The following is a 15,886-nucleotide window of genomic DNA, read 5'->3' as shown; positions in this document are numbered from 1 at the left end:
CCACTTTGTATGTGTGTGTGCCAATCCTCCCTTAGTTATGGCCCATAGTCCTTTTCATCCAATACAACGTTTTAAACTGGAATTTAAAGCGAAAAGCCCAGAGGCATCCCTTACTAAAACTCCATTCATAAGGCTGTAGTTGAACGTTAGCACTGTCTACAGCTCTTACCTCCTCATTTCAGTTCACGATTTATTTCAGGTGGGGTTTAGTGCTGCATCACCACGTTTGTCGGACAAAATTCGCTACCCTTTGTTCTTCCGAATTAACGCTCCTGAGACCATCCTAAACAAGGCTATCGTCACACTGCTGCGAAGATTCGGCTGGAAACAAATTGCCATTGTTAAACAAGACGAGGATCTCTTCAATGACGTAAGAAGAATACATTAACATGTTAATGTTGTGTCACAACTACCAGCTTTAACCAGTCTATTTAATTTTCGTATCCTCGGTATTAGACTGGAACTAGCTTGCAACGGAGGCTAACGCGGGGAGTCTTTTCAAATGCAAATGACATTAATCTCTTTTTAATGATGTCCCTGGTATGAGCTAAATCCACTCCAATACCTAGAATACGAATACGGTCGGTCTAATGTGGCCTATTTCAGTGGATTACGTAACCTCATTTCCAGGTTGAGGTACCACGCGGATCGCCCTGGGGACGAGAGTCACTAGAATTTTGCCCGAATGCTGACATCATCTGGATAGACGGCGTGGAAAAGACGAAAACTGAAGAGTTCTTTAGCAAGCTCCGAAAAAACATCCGAAGTAGTAAAAAAAGTTTTGGAGGGTTTCATTGCAACTGATGAAAATTTGCTGAAAGTTTCTGTGATTTCTTTAATTGCCAGTGTGATTGTGATTTCTTTGTGTTGCTGCCACACAACAAAAAATACTACCCTTTGGTTACTGATGTTCTAAACTCAAAAGCTCTGCCTTTACAGATAACTTCACCGTTTTTTTCTGTGGTTCTCGGTAGGCTCATGAACATCTGCAGACAATACTTGAGCAACAAGGAATCTCTGTGATTGTTACAAACAGCTTTGTGAAGGATCCGGATATTGTCATAGCCATAGTTAGTAGTTCCCCTCCACTAACTATGATAAGAATGACGGCATAAAATCTGCACCATCACAGGCTAATGAAAATATGGCTTCGAAAATTACAGCTCACATTTCTTTGGAATTTTGCATAACTTTCGTCGCAAGATCAAATTCTTTTACAAACTATTTCAACCATTCATGACCATTTTAATCACTGAATTTCATTTCATGAAGTTTTTATTCCAAAAAATATGGAAAATTATCATAATCCCGTGAAGCTATCGGGCTATAATTCTCCTTTATGCGCTTTCTCACGGCGCACTTCAAAAGAATGCCGTGAAGATGAATACACTAAGTAGCTAAATGAACAGAAAAATACAACTAATATAATTAAATTGACTCAGAAAAGAAATGTGTTACACGCGAGAAAACTACTTCGCAAACTCTAAGCTCGTTCGTTGTGTTGTTAAAATTTGTGACATACACGTCTTTATGTTACAGGAGAAGAAGGCTCGTATTATGATCAGTTTGATGTACGCGGATAAATCCAGACTTATCATGTGCGCGGTGAGTTAATAGTGATTCATTTATTTTTACGAAAACGACATGCTCCTCATTAAGTTCGTGTCGACTCGTCCCACTTATAACTCTCTATTATCGTTGCAGTTATTTTACTGCGTCACTTGGAAAAAGGGATTATTCATTCATTTTGTCACTAAAAAAGAGTTTAACAGTTGCTGTTGTTTTTGACTCTTAAAAGGCCTACCGTCACAGACTGTATGGCTCTCATATACAATGGATGCTACCCGGATGGTATGAGCAGGACTGGTGGCGAATTAGAAATGTGCCAGGCTGCTCAGCTGAGAACATTCGAACCGCGGCAGCAAATTTCCTGGCCGTGGAGGACTTGGTTGTGGACACCACGACAAATAACACACTCAGTGGACTGGTGAGGAGAGAGAACAGTGTATCTGAGCCACTGATCCCTAGTGATACTAACTTGATAAGTAGCAAATTTTAATTTTCCTTTCAGACAGCAGAGGAGTTTATGAAGATGTACCAGGCGAAGCTTACACATTACCCATACTCCCCCAATGGTTACACGCCCCTGGGATATGACGCGGTCTGGGTACTAGCGTTAGGTTTGGACAAGACATTGACGCAAAGAAAAGAACAGGTCTGTCGATAGCTTCTCGTACAAGGATGCCGAGTTTGCGCGAGACCTGTCTAGAATGCTGTTACACACAACTACTAAAGGCATTGCGGTAGGTTCCGTGGTTAGGGACCGTGCAATAATTACCTGGAGGGGAAGGGGTGGGGGGCTGGGAAATGGGTGAAATATGTCCCAAAACTAAGTCATACCCCCCTCCCATTAAGCAAAAATTAATTTCAACCCCCCTCGCCGGCATAATGATAATATTAAGGCTAACCCCCCTCCTCTTGAAAAAGTCTCCTCCCATTGATTCCCTCATACCTAGTTTACTTTTTGGAGTTCTTCCTCCGGTACAAGCATCACTTCAAATGACTCTTCGACGTATGTCAAAGAGTCATTTGAAGAGTCATCAGAATCACTGGACTCTGAGCTTGTGTCGTCTTAGTATGAATTGGGAGATTTCTCATCTTCTACAGCATCTCAGGAACTAAGGTTCCCGCGTGCGTGGGCGAGACCTAGATCAATCAACTCAGCCTTATTTCCACTTATCATAAGACCTTTTTGATTTAGATACATTTTCAGCTGCATGTTGGTAAGCGCTTTTACATCTTTTTCAATTGTTCAAGAAATAAGCGGAAGAGAGTTCCTTTCTCTTACTCTTTTTTTGGCTTTTGCATCGAGGAACTCAAGGTGCTGTACATAACTTTCACACGCAGTCTCGTCCACGTTGTACTGGGAACATACCTCTTGCAAAGACCTTTCTTCAGATAGGAAAACAACAATTCATAGATCAGAACACCTTAGAGTTGATACCTTTGTCAGTTTTATTTCAATGTTAGTATTTATATTTGACCTCTAATAACTCTTCCACTACTTTTCCAGTTTGCAAAAAGGAATGAAAAAGTTATGCCCCCTCTGTATGTATTAAATTTTACATCCAACCCCCCCTCTCTCTTGTTGTCATTTTCTCCTATGCTCCCCCTCTAATTTTCCAACCCCCCCTCCAGGTAATTATTGCATAGTCCCTTACGCTCAGGTAGCAATGTCTTTAGCCTGTTCCAGGCTCTCGGTCAGTGAAAACGATCGAAAAAGCGGGCGTGCGACGAACGGGGCCCGGTAGAGAAAAGGAGAGGGCGAAAAAGAAGAGAAAAAGAAACCGTCATTTTTCATTTTATTAATAGCAGTTTATCCTTTGTCCTCTTCTTACTGTTGCTCGTTTTGATGATGTTTGTTTAATCAAGAGAACCGTTCAACTTGTCTCGGCAAAACTAAAACTAGTTTTCTAAGCGATCCCGAAGAGGCTTACTACCGCGCTCTTAACATATGGTAATTAACTGGCGATCGCTGTATGCAGTTAGTTAAAAAGTATAAACAAATCACTTCATTTTTCAGGGCCGAGGGTGTTATAAAATTCAATAAGAACCAGGAAAGGCTGAACAAGATCTGGATTGAACAGTTTCAAGGTAAGCATCAGAGTTTTCTTTTAGTAATATTGTTTATTATATGGCTAGCTCCGTGAGCGGGCAAGACGAACCAAATCCTGTGCTGTGATTGGCGACCGGAGCGGGCAAGATGCGCTATCTAGCCCGCTCGGGATTACGTGCTGTGTCCCGCAAGAAAATTCTCTTCCAAGCCGAAGCAGAAGCCGAAGATAAATCCTATAGTAATCAAGCTTGTTCGTTCAAGATGGCTGGATGTTAGCATCGTTATTTTTTTGCGCGTTTATGGACCTTGACTCCGTCTCGGTCCATGGGTTTTCTGTACCCCACTCCCTCTTTGTGCCCCCTGCCTACAAAGCATTGAACCTAACTAGATTTATCATGACAGGACAAAAGCACTTCGGGGTATTTTTTTTAATATAAGCTGGACCCTTCAAACGCGATTTCCTCGCCCAATTCTAGATCATTAATTGTAAGGCAGAAAGAAAGTATTCGCCGATCGTGATTTTACAGACTGAATGCAAAATTAGGGACTTGTTTTAATCAGGAGACAGTGAGGTTCGACTTGCATACTTTGATCCCGAGACACACGACCTACGTAAAGGAGAACTAAACCTAATTCCTGGAAAGGACTTCATGTGGCCAGGTAACGACGTATCACCTTATAACTCACCAAACATTCTGGCTGACACATGATACAAGACCTACCCAGTGAACCACAAAAAAACGTTCAAAAAATGTTCAAATGTTGTTTATAGTGGTCAATGCGCTTAGCTACACCTGGCTAGTTCACAGGCATGCCACTTAAACTGAAAGAAACAAATATATCACCTAAACACATTAGGCTTAAAAATCCCAGCGGGCGGGAGGCAGACCAGTTGGCTGTTAACAAGCATGACCGAGGAGTTGAACTAGGGTCTACTGAGAAACTACTCCAGCTAAGTGGTTCGGGCGAGAATTGAACCCGCGACCTCTGGACTTCAAGTCCTGTGCCCTAAGCACTCGGCCACGCTGCCTTCTTAATAACCTACATTAAATGGTAATTATCCGGATACGATATTCATCATGCAGTGAGAGACAATAAGAAACTGAATACTACTAAAACGCGGAAGGTTAGTTAAATGGCCGAACTACCGGCACGAGTCTAGCTAGTCCAGTCACTGAATTCTCCATTCCCTGCTCCATTTAAGGGTTGAACCCAGGCGGGAGGAAGCCCAGTGGTCTGACTGGTGTGAGGAAGAATGGTCTTTTCGATTCCCGTTGGAAAAACTGGGAAGTTTCTTCGTGGTAGTTTCAGTGTTTCCCTCATTTTCTCTGGTTTTTAGTGACTAAAGAAGACCTTTCTTATTGTGTGCTACAAAGCGTAACATGTAACATTATTTCTTTCCATAAACATGGTTATTTGCAGATGACAGACCTCCAAGAGATGAAGACCTTGTTAGTGAACCTTTAGTAAAAGTCAGTAACAAGCTGTTCTATCTAATGAGCTCCGTCGCTGCAGTCGGTTCACTAACAGCTTTTGGATTTCTTTATATCAACTATCACTACAGACATCACAGGTAAGTAACCTACAAAAACGCAAGCAAATAAAAAAACACCCAGGAGAAAAAAAACCGGTAACGCCTCATTGTGCTTATCATTAGAAGCATGTTCAAGCTTGGTCAAGTTTTTCTTATGGTTCAAAAAGATATCTTCCAGAAATACTCAGACTATGTACTTTTTGTATTGTAGTAGAACTACAAGGAAACAATACTGTGTACAGTCATTATTTCATTGAAAGTCGCCCATTCGGACCTTTTTCCCCCGTTTTTCTCTGCAATACTTTTAACAGATTTACGTGCTGTACACCGTTATCGACCACAGCTCTCGAACGTCATTGTAAAACATTTCTTTGACTTTGCTTTTGTTTTTATGATGTTTTTCCAAACTTAAGCAATCTCTTACGGAGAAAGCAAGTGTTAAGTGAAAGAGACTTGTTGGCCAAAGCATGTATATAGCTAAATTCACTATCACAACTCGTTTTATTGCATGGCAGGTGACTCTCTTTCTAGCGCCTGACTGTGGCCAGTAAAGAAACAATTCTATGTTTCTAGTGTTTCTTTTTCGCTCTAGTATCATTAGACAATCATCTCCAAGGCTCAATAACATCATTGTCATTGGCTGTATGCTGGCGTACCGCTGTGTGTTTGTGTTCGGCGCTGAGACCTTCGTGGAATCACTCAATACACTCAGGATATTTTGTAAGGTGTGACGATTGTTTTATACGCTCTACCCTACTTGTCTGTTAATTTTCTCTAAACGGCCCACCCCTCCCCCCTTGAAATGCTGATAAACCGATCGTCATACACAGTACCTCCCATGGCGAACGCTAGTCCAGTCTCTGCTCGATCCCTCTTCCCGCTCCAGACATGCTGTCACACTTCTAAGTATACTTTCTGACCGAGAACTATTATTGACTAGAACAGCCTTACATTTGATTACTTGTCGATAGACCAGTTTTCCACAAAATTTATGGCCACCATCTCTGACCACGTCACCTTTATTTGTTGTAATTTTATTCCATTTTGTTTGAGCTTTCCCTATTTATTCTTGCATTTAAATTCTATTTATTTAATCTTGCACTCACGTCACTGGGTGACTAAGTGTAAATGGCTACTTGAGGTGAGCCTGACGAGGTCGAGAAGTAATGTTTCACTAGTTGAGGCAGGTTGCCCTCGACGGAAGGAATGTCTTGTCACGGCGCAGAGAGCACTTATATCACTGTGCGGTGAATAGACTTTTTCCCTTCGTTTACCTCTCGTGGTATTTATATTTTTCAGTGGTCTACAGATAAGATGGTGGATGTTTTCGCTGGCCTTCACTCTGGTATTTGGCACGATGTTTGTGAAAACATGGCGAGTCTATAAAATATTTACTAACAAGAAACTATTTAAACAGGTCAGCTGTATTTTAAATTTTCTGTTTTCTTTTCAAATAACACAGTGCCGGTCACTGACTTGTGCTTTCAGGCTAGAAGGTCCCCTCATGTCATTATGTACCTTTTTTGTAACTGCTGTGGTACCTTAACAGGGGTGTTAATTAGTTACTGGTTTTAAGAGGACACAGTCAGCTTTGGGACAGCGTTGACCTGGACACTAGTTTTCTCAGTTTGAAAAGAGTTCACCTCAACCTGAAATAAAAGATTCACGTCGAGTACATCTAGAAATCCGCTTCAGTCTTCGCAGTGTTTTGCTTGATTGTCAATCGTTTACTGAAAAACCTGTTTTTGAGCGTGCTTTTGCTCATCCTATGATACTATTTTATCATATTTGGTTAGAAACAGCATGGATCGCTTCTCTGTGATAGGCAACTTAGCTATGGAATGGTATCTAATGAGCATGTGCTCCAGCTGACTGTGTCCTTCCATTCCTTTAAGCCCTTCATTGTGTACCTTTATTGAACCCCATAACCGTGTATCTAGGGTGATATCTTGATCGCAGGTGTTTTGGAGATATGAAGTATAATACTGCTAGTTTACCTGTAATATCATTTATTTATCTTTTTTGCTGTCTGTAGCTGGGCCCATTGCACCACCGTCACTTAATCGGAATTGTGTATGGACTTGTCTGTTTAGATGTGACATATCTAACAACCTGGGAAATAACAAACCCCATTACTAGTACATTGAAATATCTAAGAAAGGCAAGCAACAACAATATAAACAACAAATCAGTGGCGGATCCAGACCTCGAGCTAAGGGCGGGGTGGGTGGGGAGGGGGGGTGCGGGGTTGTTTTGCTTGTCCTGCCGGCTTTTCTTCCCTCTCTGTTTTCTTTTTTTCCCAAAATAAAGGGGGTCGGGCCCCCGGGTCCCTCTCCTAGATCCGCCACTGCAAATGAATCGGTAAGGATTTTAGAGAGCTCTAATCCACAGGCCGCAGACGAGGGATATGGCAGTCCTCTGGGGGTACCTCTCATGTAAAAAGGACGGGAGGCGCTCATCGTACTTTGTAGGGGTTTGAAAGAGCGATTTTGGTAACCATCAGGGTGTTCCGCCTTAAGAGGTCCACAGCGGAAGCTTTGGCGGAACTTTTAGGGTATTGAGCCCTTTTAGGGTATTGAGCCCATTTAGGGTATTGAACCCTTTTAGGGTATTGAGCCCTTTTAGGGTATTGAGCCCTTTTAGGGTATTGAGCCCATTTAGGGTATTGAACCCTTTTAGGGTATTGAGCCCTTTTAGGGTATTGAGCCCTTTTAGGGTATTGAGCCCTTTTAGGGTATTGAACCCTTTTAGGGTATTGAGCCCTTTTAGGGTATTGAGCCCTTTTAGGGTATTGAGCCCAAAAAAAGTCCAGTGACTTTAAGTGGAAAAAATAGGAGATATTTGAAAAGAAGATATTTGATAGGAGATATTTGAAAAATTAACTTTACGAGTAAAAGGTATTTGAAGCAATCAGCTTTATCGCTATCAAAAATAATAAGATTGTCAGTTAATGTGTTGTTTTAAAATTGGTATGGTGGAAAGAATTTCAAGCCATGCCCACAAAACAGGATTTTGGTATCTCTTAGAGGTTGTTTTCAGAATTTCCGACGAGCGTCCGCGTCCATTTTATATGGGAGCCCCCTTCGGGATAGCAGGGCGTCCACGTGCAAAATGATTCAGTCCACTTGGCAAGTTTTATTTCAGAACAAGCTTTCCTTCCATTCATTCTGGGCTATTTCTGTCTTAAACGACTTGAGCTGACGCTATTCTTGATAATGATGTGAGCTACTACCTCGAGTCGCTTTAATGGTGAATGGTTTGAAAATTTATGGCACGCACTGTCTGAACACGCGCACTGGGTGAGGAAGAACGCTTCCTTGATCAGTGACGAAAGGTTTACGTAAACTAAAAAAAATAGAATTAGAGAGGTTTTCATTTGAGAGTGGAAATGTAGTTGGTTTTGCATTACTAAACTCGCGCCAATTTTTCACCCAATCGGAAGTAAAACCGAAACCAATCATGATTCGTTCGCACACGTTTTGCCGCGCTTCGAGTTTCGATTGGCTCACTGTATTGTGTATGTCATTTGGAATTGGCTGGAGCGATTACGTCGGTTTTGGTTCCACGACACTCAATTAAAAACCGCTGCCGATGATAGTACTTTTATAATTACTGCTCAAAATTTTAACTAACGGGTAACTTTGCTTTTAAACTGATAGGAAATATCCCCTGATGGTAAGAAAGTTACTCAAGGTCAGTTTATGATCTTTACTTCTGGCAACGAAGGCCTGTCGCTGAGCTTTTGGCTGATATGGAAAAGCCTGTTTTTGGTTATTGGAGTCTTTCTGGCTTGGGAAACACGACATATGAGGTTTCGTTCACTAAACGACTCCAAATACATAGGAATGAGTGATTACAATGTAGTCCTCATGACCTTGATTACTGTTTCTTTGTTGTTCGTGGTGGGAGAAGGACATCTCCAAGCTAAATACGCATTGTTTTGCACCTCGTTCAACGTCATCTCTACTTTCACCCTCCTGTTGTTGTTTGTACCTAAGGTGAGTGGGAAAAACGTTGTCGCCACTATAGTGACTTTGTCTATCGTTGACTTGAGTTCGTAATAGTTTATTTTGGTTAGTACTAGTTTCATATCAAGTTACGTTTTTTGCACGCCTTGCGTATCTAGAATTATAATCTCGTGACGACGACGCGAATGCGATATGCAGAGCTCGTGGGTTTTAGTATTTTGGTCGCCATTACGGATGTTTGATTTGGGTTTAGTGGAAACACAGTTCTCAAAAGTGTTGCTCTATTTATTTGCATTTAAAGAAAAAATTAGCCATTGATCAAGAAGGCGTTGTATTGTTTTCTTTACCAACAGATTACCAAAATAGTGGGAGAATCAACTCACCCAGAACAAATACTTGATGTTGTTAACGGGGCGTTAAACAGTTCAGTCTGCTGTGAGCAACGTGGAGTCCACGAGTGTCCGTACTGCAAGTGCAGATAAACTGACAAAATGAGACTAAACTGAGTTGTGCCTATAGTGTAACGCTCGTGGAGACGGAAGAATAAGGCAGCGTCAACGCTACGCCGGAGAAATTTGAAAACGCAGCTTTATTTCTACGATTAGGTCTGCCGTCCACACTAATCCGTCACGAAAACGGAGTTTTTCAAAAACGCTCTTCAAACCAGAGAAAATTGAAAACGCCGCCTCTACGTTTTCGTGTTGGCGGAAGACATTTTGAAAACGGAGCTTTTCGAAAACACTCTTAAAACCGGAGAAATTTGAAAACGCCGCCTCTTCGTTTTCGTGTTGGCAGAAGACATTTTGAAAACGGAGCTTTTCGAAAACGCTCTTAAAACCGGAGAAATTTGAAAACGCCGCCTCTTCGTTTTCGTGTGGGCAGAAGAAATTTTGAAAACGGAGCTTTACGAAAACGCTCTTAAAACAGGAGGAAATGAAAACGCCGCCTCTTCGTTTTCGTGTGGGCAGAAAACATTTTGAAAACGGAGCTTTTCGAAAACGATGACGTCACGATAATCATGGTTGAGCTTTCCTCAAACACAAATCCAAAATGACCGGTGATTGTTGCGTCTTTGTGGACGGAAAACAATTGATGCGTTTTCAGAGTGAAACCTTCGTTTTATTCCTTCTGTGTAGTGTGGACGGAGCCTAAGGATCGGTTCCTCTTTTTTGTAGGCTCAGGACTAAAAGAAACGCATCTAATGTAACAATGAGCTGAGAGCAAAAAAAAAAAAAAAAAGAGACCATTTTCGGGTTGACTTTGCCTTTGTGTCAAAACTGGTCTTTATTCGAAACCATCCATAATCAAATGTGTTTTACCTGCATGTTCATTCTCAGGTAAATCAAGCTCGTCTTCATATGAAAAGTTGCCCTCTAGGACTAGTTCTCAAAAGAGGCAAACGGCAACTTGGAGGTGGCCGAATTTCAGCTATACTTGTGATATTCGCTTTGGCTGATCATTCCAGAATTTAAAATATGCTAGTTCTACTCTGGAATAATTATCTAATAAAGACGGTTTAATCAACAGCCTGAAACTCGGTCTCACCGCAGCGTTTTAACGTTTAGGAAAGGAATGGTTTTTCTCAAGCTCTTTAGAGTCTATGAATGCTGTAAACATTTTGAGTAGTTTGCCTTCTTTAGCAACAAATAAAGTGAAGTTAGAATAAGGGAATTAATAATTCACTAGGAAAGACGCTCTGATTCAAAATTAAATTCTCCCGAGGGGATTATTACAAAATATATGAAAAACATTAAGGGGAATTTCGATTTTAAGCTCAGCTACGTACAGTGGAGCTCATCTACATAGTGTGCAACCCCGCCGGCGAAATCTCTTCTTTCTTTCGTTAGTGAATGAAAGTGGGTCAGTCGGTGGGTTACGAAAAGGAATCGAAAAGCAGAGAAAAGAAATATCAAAAAAAGTAATGAAAACAATTTCAAGCGAGCCTTGATTATGCCTTCCTGCGATGCTCGTGACTGCCATTTGGCAGAAAACCGCTAACACCCTGAAAGGAGTTTGAAGACTTATTACGAGGGCTGCTAAAAATGTCCCACTTTTTACCAAAAGAAGCAACTGAAAAAGCCGATATAGACTGTTCACAGCCCTCTATCTCGCTTCGCTCGCAAAGAGTACAAAACGCTGCAGCTAGGCTGCTTATGTCATGTAAAAAGTATGACCATATTACGCCCATTTTGATAAATTTACACTGGTTACCAGTAAGATATAGAATTAATTTTAAAATTTTATTACTTACTTTCAAAGCCTTCTATGGCATGGCACCTAGTTACATAATTGATTTAATTCATATTAAGACTATTACACGCTATTCGCTGCGCTCTACTGAAGGTGTTTATTAAAGCATCCTTCGGGGAGAATGAAAAAGTCATTTGGTGACAGATCCTTCAGTGTGGCTGCGCCCACTCTGTGGAACGCTCTTCCTGTTAGCCTCCGCATGATCAAATGTATTTCCACTTTTAAGTCAAATCTTAAAACTTATCTTTTTAAATTAGCTTTTAATATTTCTTTTATATGTATATATAAATAAATGATGTAGTGGTTTTTTTTTTTGTTATTTTTAAATTTTATTGTAGATTTTTAACACTTGTATAGTTTTAGGTTATTTATTGTTGTAATGCGCTTTTGATCACCTGGTATGTTAAAAAGCGTACTATAAATCAATAAATTATTATTGTTATTATTATTAACTCCACCCCCACCCCCGCGTGCTTCGCGCTCGCCTCGCTCGCTTTTTCTTTCGCGTGCGTAAATAGAGAGGCTGTGAACAGCCTAAGCCGATAACAGGAACCTGCCTATAATGAATAAGGAAATTTTATAAAGAAAAGAAAGAAAAAAAAAAAATTGATGGTTCGCTTGGGCGATTGAAAACGTAACACGGATGGCCTAATTTTGTTGCTCAGTGCAAAGTTGCGAAAGTTTCTGTCTGAATTCTCCGAATTGTGAGCACTTACTGAAAAGAAGGCTTTTTAGTCCACTTTAAATTTCTGCTTAGTAAATTTTATTATTCGTAAACATATGTCAGGAAAGTGTGATGAGGCAAAGATAACCCGCTGTGACGGGCTCAAAGTATAGAAAGTGCAAATGCTTTCAATGTTGCTTTCTTGAATGATATATAAGAAAAATACAACGGCAGAATAAAAACACCTTTTTATTTCGACAACTCGTGAGGCCGGACATTCTTTACTAGATAACTACCATATGTGCCTCTTGAATGACTCTTGATCATTCTTTTGACAGATGTAAGAATCATCTTCGACGGAAAGCTTTTAATATCTTTTTGTTCAAGAATATTTTTAAGTCTTGTCGTAACACGCTTGTCATAATTAACTGCCAGCTTGGAATAAAGCCAACCCCCAAAAGATTGCAGGTGTTGTTGGACAGTTAGTATCTCTGTTTCTACTTATGGATAGCTATGTTCAAGAGTAAAATGTGCAACATAAAATAAATGTATTTCATCGATATTCAATAGAGGAAGAAAGGAAACCCACACACTGATGGAGTAAGTCCGTCGTTCCTTTTAAAGGCGTGACTGTCACGCATTCCTTATCTGAATCAGATACATTTTTGATGTTCCGTTGCTTTCTCGAGTTGCTTTCTCTTTCACGCTTAGACCATCTTTACACCGTCAGCCGTGTTTTTTCACATCGTTTAACTTTCAAGTTTTAACAGCAAAAAAGCGTTTTAACTTTATTTTTGATAATTTGACGGATTTCCGTCATTTTCCAGCCGAACACTATGGGGTTTAATGAAGAATTTAGCATCATCAAAGCCGAGGCTAATTGCACAGTCCCTCGTAAAACAACACTCTGACCTGAAATTAACAAGACAGTCAGAGTGATGAGATACGGAAGAACACAAAACTCGAACACGACAAACACGTATAACGTTTTGATAGCTAAGTTCTTGTTTCGAGCCAAGTTTAAGTTACTCGTTGCTTGGGCTTGGCTGTCGATGCTCGCTTGGTGACGACGAGCTACTAAATATACTTTCATGTAAATGACGCCAAGCAAAAGTACAGACGCGTAGCCGCCAACAAGAAGAACTATCTCTCCAACTTGAAAATAGTAAAAGGCTCCTATGAACACGACAGAGAGAGTGACAATCCACACAGAAGCAACCAATATAACAACTCGCTTTGGCGTAACTAGTTCACTGTATCTCAGGTGCAGGGTTATGGCGAGAAAGCGATCCACGCCGATGAACGCTACTATTTGGAAGGAAAAAAACACTAGAGAAGTCGAGAGTATGAAAAACACCGTAAGGGTCACATGAATATGTCCGCAACCATAATTTTGTCGAATTCCGGCGATGACTACAATGTACAATGGATGTCCGAGTAGACCAACACTTAAATCAGTCAGGGCCAAGCTTTGCATCAAGATCCTCGAAGTCGTTGGCACGGATGAAGCCTTTTGAAGCGCAAAAATCATCGCTACATTTCCCACGATCGCTGTGAAAGAGAGTACACCATGTACAACACACAGAGTGATGTAGAAAGCGTCCAAGTCTTCAGCCCTGGCGTAAAACTTAAATAGAACTTTGAGGCAAAGTTCGAATGTTGCTCCCATGTTGGCGCATCGCCAGCCTTTCCAACGCGTTATAACATGTTACCGCACGCGAAATCGTGTTCAAACCGTAGGACTGCCCCTTGAATTTACATTTAATATATTCCGTCAAACGCAATTAGCCGACGGTCTGGCTTCTTGTCTTCGATTAAAATTCATCAGAGCGGCAGTTCGCATTTTGATCCACCTGCCCCAGATCTTCATATTTCGTCTTTTTGCAGCTAATTTTCTGATAATGTTTAGCGTCACTACGATCATTGAACCGCTGCGGTTGTTTTCCCTTTTATATTACAATCATTATACCCCAATCCCATGTATTTAAACTTCGTTTTACGCAAAAATACGACAAAGCGGCTCGGCTATTAGAAAACAGTAAGCGATTCCCGTGGGAAAGTCCTATAGACTTGTTTACTATTTTTGTTTGCCTTTAAGTCTGAATTACACCTTTGAAGGGAAAATTTTAAAATGCGATAGGAAAAAAGGTCTACGAGAAAAGAAAGGCAATAGGACAAAAGAATAGTTAAGAGATATATTCATCCTTGATGAAAATAAAAAGAATAACCGACGTTTTTTATCCGAGATGAAACACTGGAAAGAATTTTTTCCCCGCCTGTTTTTTAGAGCCTGCCATAAATTGCTGCAGGATCTCTTGAATATGTAAATTTGATAAATTGGGCGAATATCGTCCTAAATTTGTTTTCTCATTTTCAAGGCCAATGTATTGTAGCTCTAGGGTGAAATACTTTTTTGTTTCATCTAGTGACGAAGAGTCTCTTGCTCCTGTATTTATCGGTCCATGTATAAGCAGGTAACGATAATTCTTTATATCAGTGTACGTGAGGATAATGTCAAAATTCGGTTTTCTTTTTCATAAATCGTATTGCTTCTCGTTTACTTGACCTAATTATCAGCTTCCTGTGTGAAAAATATTCTTCACTCAATGAAATATCGGACCGGATCCAATTAATCATTGCGGCTCTTATCTCCACGGTATTTACATCTCTGATATCAAAGTAAATACGGCTATTGCCTCGCTAGTTATATTTCATTTGACCTTTCGTGTCTAACCTCGTCTAGGGTCTCCACCGCCCTACCGAGCGAGAGAGGTGGCGGGAACATGCGAGACCCTGGGAAAGAGGTTGTACCGTGTGATCTTTGTCCGTCCATGGCCGGCTGTGATGTCTGCCTGTCCACCAGCGGAAAATTAGACTGCTTGCTAGTAAGCGCAGAAATGAAAATTAAGGTAATTAGCCTGCACTACAAGCTTCGAGCTAAAAGATTAAGTTCATAATGAAGCCGAGAACAAAAGCAAATCTAATCTTTATCGAAAGACAACCTGTTAAGATAGTGTGTAGTTCTCAGTAGTCTCCTGCAGGGTTTGGGCTCGGGTTTTGTGCAGCCTCTGATTGTATGCTAAAACAAACATTAGACATGCAAGACACGCAAAAAAGGGGAAGAACACAGGCAGCAATCATTGTGCTGACCTGAAGGATCACGGTTTCAGACAGCCAAATGCCATCTGGGTAATATAATAAAATTATAGTTCTTTTGATTCATAGTATACTATCTGATTGTAATCTCGTAACTACCTTCTCTCAATTTCAGGGTGAGTTTCAGTTGTCATAGTTCTAAAAAAAAGATTCCTTTTCGGTTTAGCCAATTGTCACTGAGTTAGATGGCAAGTATTCTAAATAAGCAATTGCCTGTTGAATGAAAGAAAACACTCGCACTTCTCAGAGAAAACTTGCACACCAAAATATTTTCGGTATTAAGGTCTAAAATCAGTGCCTTCCTCGTCCGTTAAAAGCTTAACTTTTCTTTCGATAGCGATTTAAGAAACTCAAGTTGACGTGGTGATATTCGTCCGTTTTACTTAACCGTTTAAGAAATCCTTATTTATTTCTTAGAATACAGAATTTTGCAGAAGTAAACATAACTAAACTCATCTAAGATTCGTTTGTTCCTGAGTTCTAGAACAGCTGAGACAACCTTATAACATCCGAACGATCTTATTTACTTTGCAGCTTTGATGATTACCGATAGAATTTCTGAATATGTAATGTACTGCTTAAATAGAGGGTGGTAAAGGGTATTTTCGTGACTCGTGATCGGCCTTTTTTTTCCCCGTGAAATGTGAAATGGCTAATTTTTTCCTCGTGAATCGTGATTTCTATAGTCACCGTGAACC

The 15,886-nt window shown here is 40.5% G+C and overlaps 1 protein-coding gene and 1 pseudogene across 2 annotated transcripts in view; one reads left to right on the top strand and one right to left on the bottom strand.

Moving 5' to 3' along the window:
* Window positions 1–11,943, top strand: part of LOC110051855 (gamma-aminobutyric acid type B receptor subunit 1-like) — a 13,674-nt pseudogene extending 1,731 nt beyond the window's left edge. The window contains exons 3-15 of the transcript XR_016204274.1: window positions 200–370; window positions 975–1,061; window positions 1,525–1,605; window positions 1,799–1,987; window positions 2,072–2,303; window positions 3,591–3,654; window positions 4,178–4,276; window positions 5,039–5,189; window positions 5,743–5,875; window positions 6,460–6,567; window positions 7,186–7,311; window positions 8,810–9,148; window positions 9,472–11,943. The product of XR_016204274.1 is annotated as a gamma-aminobutyric acid type B receptor subunit 1-like (transcript). The remainder of the gene's footprint in view (window positions 1–199; window positions 371–974; window positions 1,062–1,524; window positions 1,606–1,798; window positions 1,988–2,071; window positions 2,304–3,590; window positions 3,655–4,177; window positions 4,277–5,038; window positions 5,190–5,742; window positions 5,876–6,459; window positions 6,568–7,185; window positions 7,312–8,809; window positions 9,149–9,471) is intronic.
* A 322-nt stretch (window positions 11,944–12,265) lies between these two features.
* On the bottom strand, window positions 12,266–14,004 carry LOC149097727 (histamine H2 receptor-like). The gene has a single exon (XM_089280047.1). It carries the CDS (start codon window positions 13,699–13,701, stop codon window positions 12,796–12,798), a length of 906 nt encoding a protein of 301 aa, XP_089136173.1. The 5' UTR covers window positions 13,702–14,004; the 3' UTR covers window positions 12,266–12,795.
* Between the last annotated feature and the right edge of the window lie 1,882 nt (window positions 14,005–15,886).

This window comes from Orbicella faveolata, unplaced genomic scaffold (genome assembly GCF_042242905.1).
Source record: "Orbicella faveolata isolate gen_17 unplaced genomic scaffold, um_ofav_v1 contig_47, whole genome shotgun sequence".
Classification (NCBI taxonomy): Eukaryota; Metazoa; Cnidaria; class Anthozoa; order Scleractinia; family Merulinidae; genus Orbicella; species Orbicella faveolata.
The sequence above is the reverse complement of the archived record's forward strand: the minus strand, read 5'-3'. Positions and strand labels throughout refer to the sequence as shown.

Excerpts from the sequence above, each read along its gene's own strand:
- LOC149097727 (XM_089280047.1), bottom strand. The coding sequence starts at position 13,701 with ATGGGAGCAACATTCGAACTTTGCCTCAAAGTTCTATTTAAGTTTTAC.